General features: G+C 42.1%; 1 protein-coding gene across 4 annotated transcripts in view; it reads right to left on the reverse strand.

Moving 5' to 3' along the window:
* Positions 1-12104, reverse strand: part of MYBPC1 (myosin binding protein C, slow type) — a 163153-nt gene that overhangs the window by 84932 nt on the left and 66117 nt on the right. For all 4 annotated transcript variants that reach the window (XM_030215276.1, XM_030215275.1, XM_030215274.1 and 1 more), the window contains exons 10-14: positions 11750-11803; positions 11280-11443; positions 9524-9656; positions 6192-6316; positions 1124-1229 (exon numbers count right to left, since the gene is read on the reverse strand). In XM_030215276.1, the coding sequence (XP_030071136.1) occupies positions 1124-1229; positions 6192-6316; positions 9524-9656; positions 11280-11443; positions 11750-11803 (582 nt within the window). The remainder of the gene's footprint in view (positions 1-1123; positions 1230-6191; positions 6317-9523; positions 9657-11279; positions 11444-11749; positions 11804-12104) is intronic.

A 12104-nucleotide genomic window follows, 5' to 3' on the forward strand; every position in this document is an offset into this window, starting at 1 on the left:
CAAATATTTGAAAGGTATTAATCCGCAAACAAATCTTTTCCAGAGATGGGAAGACGGTAGAACGAGAGGACATGAAATGAGATTGAAGGGGGGCAGACTCAGGAAAGATGTGAGGAAGTATTTTTTCACGGAGAGGGTGGTGGACGCTTGGAATGCCCTCCCGCGGGAGGTGGTGGAGATGAAAACGGTAACGGAGTTCAAACATGCGTGGGATATGCATAGAGGAATCCTGTGCAGAAGGAATGGATCCTCAGAAGCTTAGCTGAAATTGGGTGGCGGAGCAGGTGGGGGGAAGAGGGGGTGGTGATTGGGAGGAGAGGATAGGGGAGGGCAGACTTGTACGGTCTGTACCAGAGCCGGTGATGGGAGGCGGGACTGGTGGTTGGGAGGCGGGAAATACTGCTGGGCAGACTTATATGGTCTGTGCCCTGAAAAGGACAGGTACAAATTCAAGGTAAGGTATACACATATGAGTTTGTCTTGGGCAGACTGGATGGACCATGCAGGTCTTTTTCTGCCGTCCTCTACTATGTTACTATGAGACAGGAGCGAAGAAAGAGGGACAGTAGCTATGGATTGCAATAAATTCAGTTTAGGGAGAAGGCGTTAGTGAACAACAAAGTATTCAATTTTGATTTAAAATTCTTAAATGAAGATTCTGCACGGATGTCTAGCGGGAGGGAATTCCAATGAAAGGGGTTGGCAATAAAAAAAAAAAGCAGCGTGGTGGGTAGAATCTAAGTGAGCAAGTTTAGGACCAGGTAAAACTAAACGATGGTCATTTGTTGAACGGAGAAGGCGAACAGGTGAGTATGAAATAGTGAGAGACGAGAAGCAATGGAATTTGAACAGAATACATTGAGAAATTGGAAGCCAATGATATTTTTGTAATAGTGGTGATACATGATCAAAACAGAGCATGACATAATAACCAGATGGCTGTATTCTGAAGCGGCTGTAGTTCTTTAATGGAGGCTTGAGTACAACTTCGATAAATGATATTGCAATAGTCCAGTCTTGTAATGAGCAGGGCAAGAAGTACTACAGAGGACACAGATGCAATGAACAAAATAAAATTCTCATTCCAGTGAAAAGCTGGACACCAGTGATGGAAGCTAATTACCATTTCACAGCAGCGTCTGGCTCAGAAACTTCACACTCCAGTTCCACCCTATCACCACAGTATGCGTTCGTGTTTTCCAGCTCTTTTGTTATCACCACTGGAGGATCTGTGGTAAAAAGATTTCAGTAGTTTCAGTCAAAAACATAAACTAAAAACCTGCACACTGACCGTTTTTCATTGTGTATGATAAATCAACCCCACAACAATCAACTTTATCTCATGACAGAAAGAAAATATGGTCCATATTTACCTACAAAAGCCTCTATTCTGTGAAAATCAGAAGTATGCAAAAACTCTGCATGTGAATACATTTCTTTGGTATGGCCTGCAAGTCCCAGCCTGCCTTACACCACTCCACCCCATCCAGTGCAAAAGACTTTCTTTATTTTTGGAAGCCTGAGTGCAAAAATAATGTCATGACAAGAATACTCGAAGGGGATGATATGTAAAGAGATTATTGTATGCCTGTGATATCATACTACATAGAATCTTTTAAATGCTGGCTACAGTATTTATTCCAAATATTCAGCACTGTTTAGGATGAAAATATATATAGAAGATATAGCAATTCTTAGCTTATAGACCTCAGCAGCACCTCTCTGAACTCTCAAACGTCCATTGCTCTAAGCTTTACATGCTCACTTGTCATCGATCTTTAATTTAAATACTGCTCATTTTAGTTATAATTTAAAAAAAAAAAAGTTCAGCTTTAAAGACGTAGCTTAATAAAGCTTAGAGCAATGAGGCTGACATAGGCGGTCGGTGGCCCAACTGTTTGGGGAGGCTAAAGGGGGCGGGGTTAGGTGTGGGGCCAGGGGTGGAGCTTAAATCCATAATTGTCTGATAACACACAGAAAAAATAAATAAATAAAAAAGTCACAATTAAAACCTTTTATTAAATTTAGATATTAGACATGTATCATATGTCAAAGAATAAAGTGGTTGCTCAAACCATATTCTAACCACAATCGCTCAACTGCAAAACACTATGCACAACTTTGTGCAAAAACACACTCAGAACCTTACTGTACCATAAATATTACACTGGGCAGAACCTAATACACTAATATACCACCCATACGGAAAATGCAGACCGTCAACAATATGAAACAAGGGATCATATCATCACAATTTTCATGTAGAGCCACAAAACACCCTAATTCATGTTTAATGTCGGATAAAATGCCATAAATAAGTAAATAAATATAAACTTTTAATGTTGAGCACCTGATTCTCAAAGTGGACATATTCCAAACACTATAATGAAAATAAAATGATCTTTTCCACCTTTGTTGTCTGGTGACTTTTTCTGATCATGCTGGCCCAGTATCCGATTCTGCTGCTATCTGTCCTCAGTGCAGGTCAGGAAGTCATCCTCGTTAAATATCTCCCTGGCAACCCAGGACACCTCCAGCCAACCCCCCCTGCTCTCCCAGCAGTAAGGTAAACAAATTAAACCATAAACCAATTTCTACAACTGGTTACACAAGGCTAGAGGGCTTTCACTGCAGCTCTTGCTGTGAGGATGGAGATAAATCAACAATTTAAACCACTCAGGGGAGGCCTAGCCTCTCCAAGCCTCTTATATCGGGCGCCTATGCAGGCTGATATTAAAGCATGAAAAGTTGGCAGTGAGCTTATTCCCCCGAGGAAGCCTATTTGGTGCAACGGGTCCCCATTGGGACCGCTCCTGCTATGATCTAAGTTAAATGATTTCTTATATACACAAGATATATGCTTTTCTGTTTAGAAGATCCAAGAAGTTTGCACATTTACATTTTGGATATTTTGAGTGAAAAATATCTTTGGAGGTTTTTTAAGACCAATCATAGAGAACTGTGAGCTGTCTATATACTACAAAATGTCCATCTGACTGCAGGTACACCTGCTGTTTCAATCAGATAAGACAGTCACAGCCAACTGAGGTCTTTTTTTCTCCTTTTTAGATAATCAAAGAAAAGTTAAAAAAAATATATAACAACATCAAGTAAAAGGATCTTCAACAATCGCTATGAACTGTATATGTAGATCATATGTTTATATTTTGGGTTTTATGGTTGAGTTTATTATTTTCACCATAATTTTTACTATATTGACATTGTGTTAATTTTATTTGTTTAAAATAGACTCCTGACACAGGCCAGTTGGGCCGAAACACAGCTGTGTCGAGTCATATCACCTTTCAATAAAATTCCACGATTTAAACATTTTTTTTTATTTTGAAGTGTCGTCTTGTTTTTTCACATTTTTTGTTTTTTTCGTCTTTTTTTCTTTCTTTTTTTCTTACCTTTTTTTTCTGTGTCATCTTCGCTGTTGTTGTTCAATTGTTTGATTTGTTTTGCGAGGATTAGTTTCTTCTGTTTTGTTGGATATAGATCATATGTTTCACATTCTGGAGTATATTTGTAAGGTGTTTTATCCACTATTTACATTTTTCGGTGTGTTCACTTTCATAGTGGTTCTCTTTTTTAGTTTGTTTACTTTGATATATATTCTGTATACATTTTCTACCTAAATGGAGATGGATATTTGGACTAGTTTATCTAGATACCTATTTCGGAAATTGATTGGAGCCTGGTTAGTGGGTATTTCTCACGGCTGCGGTGTTTAAACATATACCAGATATTTAGCGCTGGCCACTATCCATGCCTTGCTGCTGAAAATCCGGGGATTCCATTAATTGCTGCCATTATCCCTTTACCCCCTAATTCTATAAAAATTGCCGAAAGTTGCATGCGCAAATTTGAGTACCTGCCCACTTTGTGTGTGCAATTTAATTGAATAATAAACTAATAATTAGCTCCAATAATTGGCTTTCTAACAAGCAATTATTGGCACTAATTAGATTTAATTGGCATTTAGATGTGTAAATTAAGGCACGAGATCTGCATCTAAAATTTACACACGATCTTAAAAAAGGGGGCTTGGAAATGGGAGGGTCATGGGCATAATGGGGACATTCTTAACATTTAAGCACATTGCTATAGAATAACAGTGATACTCGCCTAACGTAGGTGTGTACGTTTGTACCATATTTTAGTTGGTGCAAATGCTGCGCCTAAAGTTAGGAGTGATTCCCAGGTATAAGTGCTATTTTAAATAAATAATCACTTAGCATTTGTCTCTAGGGTTTTATTGGTCCTATCAGCTATTGTGTGATGTCACTTTGTAAAGTTTGGTTTTGGTTTTGTATTATATTATATTATTGTAAAATAATTATTATATTATATTATTTATTTGTATTATATTATTTTGTTTTGTTTTTATATAATGTATGCAGTGCCGTAGCGAGGGTGCCTGACACCCGGGGCGGGTCGCCGCTGCGCACCCCCCCCCGGGAGCAGGGCACGGCACCCCCCCAGAGCGCCCCCCCCCACCGAAACGCACCCTACCTTTCAGCGGGGGACAGGCGGGAGGGCCAATCCGCACCCAGTGCACGTCACTGGGAGCTGCATCGGCTCTGCTGCTTCCCTGCCCCGGAACAGGAAGTAACCTGTTCCGTCACAGAAAGAGCAGGGAACCAGCGAGCCGACACCCCCCAGCGCGTGCACCCGGGGCGGACCGCCCCACTGCTCCCCCTTCCTACGCCACTGAATGTATGAAACTATGTAATCTGGCAAATACTATGGATTAAAGGGAATCTAAGTTTCTAAATCAATAAATAAATACAAATTCTATAAACCGTGCTTAACTTTAAGCACGGCTTACAGAAGAGCACTTTTTTTTGGCACCATATATAGAATGTAGGGGTGATGTTCAGGGCCAGTATCTGGATAGCTACCAAAGAGCTTTTTTGCTGTCCTAGTCTACCTGGGTAGTTACCTGGATACTGGTGCTGATTAATGCTGCCATCTGGATATTTTCCAGCTCTGCCCATACTCTGCCTCCAGACTGCCCCAGTGCTATCTGGTTAACGCTGCAGGGGCGTACTAAGGGTAGGGTGGTAGGGGCAGTCCACCCCAGATGCACGCTGCAGGGGGGTGCAGAGCAGCCATGTGGCTGTCGGCTCCACTGATTCCCTGCTCCCTCTGATGTTACTTTGTTTTCCAGGGCAGGGAACCGGCGGAGCTCCCAGCACTCGCAGGAGGTAAAAGGTAAGAGTAATGCATCTGGGGGGGGGGGGGGGAGGTGATGCACAGGGGAGGAGGTGATGCGCCAGGGAGGACATGATGCGCCAGGGGGAGGTGATGTGCACGGGGGGTGATGAGCTAGCGGTGCTGTGCCTGGGGGGGTTGCGCAGTGGCAATCCACCCCGGGTGGCAGACGACCTAGGAATGCCACTGTTTGTAATGATTTTCAGCAGCATTATGGTGGCAATTCTATAACGTCACATGAAAATACAGGCACCACAAAGGGGTACATGTAGAGCCAATTCTATAATGGCATTAGGGCATGCAGAATACTAATGTAAAGGGATTTGATGTGTTGACAGCTATGCATGACTGCTTATACCATGTCAATAATGATAGATGTAAGTTGCCACACTTAAGTGTGCCTTGTCATATGCGCAACACATAGGATTATACAAGTTGTGCGCATCACTAGATGGAACACTCATGACATGTCCATGCTCCACGCTCCACGCTATTTGCATTTGCATACTAAGCTACATGCGCAAACCTCAGTATCGGATGGATATAGCAGCGCAGGACTTTGAATAAAGGAATTTGACTTCATCCCTTTGGCTGGTTTTGATTTGTGGCATCCTCTACTACTGCTTTGTATATTGGGACTTTACGTAGAGGTCTCTACCTGCTTGTGTGTTTGACTTCTTTGTACTCTAGGCGCTAACATTTATACCAACTTTCAAACAGTCGTAATGTCTGCACCATCAACGTCAGTACAATTACTGCAAAATTCGAACTACTATTTTATAAAGATACATAGGTGCCTTCCTGCTCGCTTACCCCCCCCCCTTTTACAAAGCCAAGCATTACTGTATGGCAACCATTAGTGTGGCTTTGTAAAAGCGGGGGTGGGGGGGGGGGTGGGGTAGGGTTAACCTACTTTAGGCATCCTGGGATATAAATAGGAAATTAATCTTCAGAAAACAAAGGTTTTAACATACCTCTCACAAACAGTTCTGTGGAACATTTTTCATTGCCGGCTCTCACTTCATATGCAGCATCATCAGCCATCGAACAATTGTTTATGAACAAAATTCTCTCGTTTCCTTTGTGTTCAAAGATGAACCTGTGTAAACGAGCACAAACCAATTACGTCCTAGAAAGATTAACATTTGCAGAGAAAGGAAAAGGTGCCATTTTGTTACACTATTGAAGTGCACTTTTGAGCTTGTTGAATATTGACCTGGTCAATGTATAACAACTAGAGAGGTACCAAATACTGTAGCATATTTTACTATTCGGCCGAATACGAATAATGAAAAATACCAAATATGAATAGGTTCAGCCCTAATAACATCACCAAAAAAGAAGATTCAGTGTAGACAACATGATATGTAAAGGACGTTATTATCTTATAGATGCAAAATGTCCAACTTGCCCATGCTTTGAAAATTCTTTTGTCAGGGGCATAACAAATCTGAATTTACATATAGAACCTAGGTATCAGCATTAAACAGGCAAACTAAACCATGGTTTAGTATTGTAAAGATACTGATATTTGTGGCGGCTGCTACAGTGGATTAGAAAGGAGTTCCTTATTATCATTGTAAGACCATCACGTTCTAAGAATCCTTGAGATTTTGATGACCCCGATGCAGACTTTAGCTGAAACTTGGCCAAGTCCGGTCTTTTTTCAATAAATTTTGTTCTTCATCAACAAGTCTGGTTTAGTGACTCTCTACTCCTTTCTCCTTTTTGCGCTCGTGATGGTTCTGGATACTATTGCGGAGGTGTTCCTTTTCTCCTGTTTTGTAGAGTCTCTTTTGAGAATGTATGCTCCTTGATGCACGGTTAGCTGTTTTCTATAGTGTGGAAGAGTCTCATTTGAGAGCATATGCTTTTATCGACAGGCTGCATATTTATGCAGGTACTTTGAGATCAGCTATAACATCCAATTGAAACTGATTTAGCCTGCCTATTCAAACATTGATACTTTGGTTCTATACATGAACTCAGATTTGTTACACCTTTGTTGAAGAATTTTTGAAACATGGCTAAGTTGAGTATTTTGCAGCTATAAGATCATAAAGTCCTTTACATATCCTATTGTCTCAATGAAACCTCTTTTCTGGTGTGGATTCCTACCTCTTTGCTTATATATGTATAATACATATATAATTTTTTTCCATATTTTAGCAAGATAGGAAATTGTGGGGCCATCATGCACCCCATAGGGCTTCTCAGGGTTCTTCTAGCAGACGGGAAGATTTCTTCAAGGACCTTGGTGCTTAGGACATCTTGTGGGATTCAGCAATCATTCCAGTTGGTATTGCTCCAAAACTGGTTGGTGTAGTGTAACCAATTGAGAAAAAGTGCATGTTCTATCAAAGTCATTGCAGGACAAAAATGCAAAGTCAGATTCACAGTTCATCCAGCAAAACAAGGGAGTCCTCGGACTCTAAACCTCCTAAGGACTACTTAGCATTTTGGGAACTTGAGTTCAGCTGATGAATTCTCCTCCTGTTGATTCCACAGGGCATGTTCCTTGCACTAGAGTGAGATTCTCCTCATTCAAGTAAGTTCTTCTCTGAGATTTCTTCTGACAAATTCATTTTAAGAGAAAGTCCTGCTTCTATATTCCTTGCTTCAGAACCTCTTTACTTTGTTGACGCATACTCCACAGATCTTAATCTTCTCCTGAGCAAAAAGCCTGGGATAAGTTTCCTCTCCAAAAGGATTTTTCCTTGACTGCTGCATGGAACATCTCATGGCTATTTCCTCTCAGCAAAACCAAGAACTCTGACCTTCAGCCCTAGTTCCCATCATTATAAAGAGACTAGAAACAACTTCTCTCTCTGAATATTATTTTTTACATAAAAAGAGATTGTCTAATTAACATGAGCTTGAATAAAGCTTCAACTCTGCCTACTAGATGAAGTCTTGAGGACTGGTCTTACAGGTTTTAATCCTGTGCTAATTCAACAATTCTTTCTGTGTCTACACATAAAAAGCTCTCTCTGTGATTCTTTATACCACAACCCTAGACTGCTCCTACTGGGGAGCAGAGCTGTAAATAGGTGAGGTAGCACTCAGGGTAGACAGGTGTATTTGTACCCTCATCCTTGAGTGCTCCTCTTTCTATCTATCCTATCCCTTTGATCCCCATCCTTTTTCATTGTTTGCCCTGTCCTCCTTGGTGCTCTTCCAGGCTTTTTATCTGCTGCAACCCATATACTGTAGTATTTCAGCCATTTTTATTCTCCCAAAGGGCTTTGTGTCAAGGGTGGTTCTCCTTTCATCCACCTCTAGTTACTTCCTGCTAGACCTCTTGTTTTCTGACTTTATTACTATGTGCTTCTGTAGAGCTACCTGCTTCACTAGTAAGATACAGACACTTTTAAACCACTTTACAAATGCAGGAGAGTCATGCCCAGGCTAGGATCTAGGCTGGCCAAGTCTAGAGGTACACCAGGAGAGTAGGGAGTACTGTAACAGAGCAAGCTGGTGCTGACACCAACAATGGTACTAAAGAGACTCAGGAAGTCCAAACGATCCCGGAGGTCAGGACAGGCTGCGATCAAGGCATGGTCAGGCAAGCAGGAATCAGGGCAGGCGGCGGTCCAGAGGAATAGAGGAGACAAGTCAGGATCTGAGCCGAGAAGTCAATCTGAGGAAGGGAGCAGGAACAAGGCTGGCTGCAGAAGTGGACTGGATCAGGGGCAGGCAGGCTGGAGAGATGGGCTGGAGCAAGGGCAGGTAGCTTCGAGAGAAGGGTTGGAGCAAGGACAGGCAGACTGGAGACACAGACTGGAACCAGGGCAGGTGTAGCAACTCACACCAAGCAATAGCTAGGAGACCTGTTGCAAAGGCAGAGCAGAAGAGTCTCAAGGTTCCTTATATGGTCTCCAACTTGTGATGTCATCATTGGGCACACATGATCTTCATGCCACTGGCCCTTTAAGACCAGGCCCACAGTGCACGTGCACACATAGGGAAACTGTCATTAGCTGGCACTGGGAGGAACAGTGGGGCAAGTAGCCCATTGTGCAGAAGAGCAGCCCGGAGCCCTGGAATGAGCAGTGGATCCAGCCCCTGACGCTCACCGCCAGTGAAAGGTAAGCCGGGGTGCGGGGCACAGCTGCAGCCGTGACATCCTATCAGGAGTTTTGGAGCACACAAATTTATAATATTCATTGAAAAATTGTTACAAATGCAAACTCACCTCAAGTAAAATTGTAAAATTCTTACAACTGTCCAGAATAACTAGAATTACAATTATGGGAGAATAAAGGGTTGAAAATTGTTTTAAGCACATTATAATAACATTGCTTACTTCCCACTAGGACGGATCTCCTGGCCATTCTTATACCACTTCAGCTCTATTGTTGGGTCTGCCAACTCAACAGATAACCTTATTCGACCTCCCTTGTCAACTTGATATGCAGGGTCCAGTTTCTTTGTAAAAGCTTTGAGAAAAGAAAAACAGGAAAGATTAAAAGAAGCAGAATGAATCAAAACTGAACTGCTTAGATTAAACGTAGAACTAACTATCATACTCCCCCATATTCAAGAAAGTTTGACTTGTACCTTCTGACACATAGGCAGACACAACTAGAGTCAAAAAGGGATGTGTATCATGTGGACTATGCTGCATGTAAAGAATGTAAAGTGACCAAACCAATCACCAAATATGGTTGTGGCAGACATTTTCCCAAGGAGCCGCAAGGGGCAGGATCGAGGAAGCTGCGCTCCTGCCCCCAACGACCCCGCTGGACCACCAGGGATAAGCATGGGGGGCTCTTACCTTCACAATTGGGAGGAAGCGGGGTTGAAGGGTCTTGTGGTGGGGAGGGTCTTAATGCACAGGAGGAGGGAAGGATGGAAAGGGGGACATTGGAATGGGAGGGGGCTCAGGGTCTTTTATTTTTTTATACTTAGAAAATTATGCGGGTGGTGGCCCGATATTCAGAGCCGGAACCTGCATAGCTAGAGCTGCCCTAAATGAATCCGCTTAGCTATGCGGCTGCTGGCACTGGATATTGCCGGCCTGGGGCTGCTCCCTAGTGCCACCCCCAGTGCTGCCCCTGACCAACCACTTTTTGTTTGGGTGATCTCAGGGGATATTCAGAGGCACTGTCCAGTTAACTGCCTCTGAATATTCCAGGTTAGGTGCCAGGAAGTTATTTAAGCGGGATGGGATATCTTTGGCTGGTTTGACATAACCGGCTAAATATCAGCTTAGCCAGTTAAGTTCAAACCGGCTAAAAATAAGCCAGATGTTCAATGCTGGTCACTAGAAATGCTGGGCTAACTCCTGCTGTCTGAATATTGGCCCCGTAATATTTTTTGATGTTCAAAGGTTCCCTTGACACAGGCATATTAGTGCGAAAATACTGGCGTAATAAAAATAAATAAAATAATATATGTGTTAAATAAATATTAAGGGCCCGATATTCTTTAGTTGGCCACTGACTGGTTAAATTGCTTGGTCGGGGCTAGCTGCTAATATTCAGCGGCATTTAACTGGCTAAGTGCTGCTGAATATTGCAGTTAGCGCCGAACACAAATGTTGGGGGCGTTCCGGGGGTGCAGTCAACGCTTGGCTACTTAAGTGCCAATATTCATCCCTTAAGTGGCCAGGTTTACTGCATAAATGGGACTGCATAAAAGTCTGTCCTATTTTTATGCGGAAACCCATGGACGCTTAAGTGATAAATATCGACTTAAGCGGCTATGTGTAGGCCGGCTTAAAATACCCCAGATATTCAAAGCCGAAGTTCACACAGGTCCCAGCTTTGAACATCTGGGAATAACACCATCGGCTGTGAGCAAAACGCACCCCTAAATATTTCCAAGTAATCAGAGACAGACATACGGATCACACTACACCTATGGATAGTATGACCTAATAGGCTTCTCTTCTGCCTAAACTGAGCCTAAAACAAAAAGCTTGATAAAAAAACAAATCCCGAAACAATACAAAACACCTCCTTCTACAACTATCAACAAATCAAAATACCAATCCCTGCGTGTCTTTCCATAATAATAGCTACAGTATTGTATATTAGAAACATGCAGCAGGTTCCTACCTTCGCTCTTCTTTTCTTGTCGCTTCATCTTCTTCAACCGTTTTAACATGCCCCTCAGGTCAGTAATGCCATATTGGAAAGCAATCTTCTCATAATCACTGGGTTTGGCATTCTTTAGCAGTTCCCAAACATCTATCTCAGGAGCTTCCTCTACTTTTATTTCCCTAATATTGGGAATAGAAACAGTTTAGACAATTTAGAGGATTTCGAGGGTTACTTAAAGCGAAACCAGTAAAGGTTGTGACATTCTAGATAGCCTTGCTTCAACTCTCATTCATTTCCTATGGGAGTGTGGAGCCCAGCTGGGAGAAGGTGAATATCTTGCTAGAGCCTGTTTCATTTCAAACAGAAACGGGCTTCTTTTACTAGTAAAAACATAAAAAACAAAGAATGCTCACAAAATCCTCATTTCTAAACCTCATTTTCTGAAGTTGTCCACACATCTGCTTATTTCATGACTTGTTTCTCACCTGCGTTTAAGGAGACCACTAAAGTCGAGCTCTCCTGCATCTTGTCCTTCACCACTGTCATTAGAAAAAAGAGAATCAACACAAGTTGTCAAACACTTAGGAAACACAATTGACATATGCACATAGAGAACAGTGCCAAAGCTAAGGTTATGCATCTTTCTAAGCAAGTTCCAACTCTGACTGTCCATCTTCAGAAATGAAACTTCTAGAAATACATGCCTCTTTTAAATGTCTGTGATACTTCAGCGCACAGACCCATCGCCTTTCCCATGCTAACGACATTAGAAATAAAATTCATTCTTAATGAAAAACTCTCTGTTGGAGTTTGTACTCCTACAGTCAAAGGTACTGTAAG

This window comes from Microcaecilia unicolor, chromosome 9 (genome assembly GCF_901765095.1).
Source record: "Microcaecilia unicolor chromosome 9, aMicUni1.1, whole genome shotgun sequence".
In the NCBI taxonomy this organism is placed as follows: domain Eukaryota; kingdom Metazoa; phylum Chordata; class Amphibia; order Gymnophiona; family Siphonopidae; genus Microcaecilia; species Microcaecilia unicolor.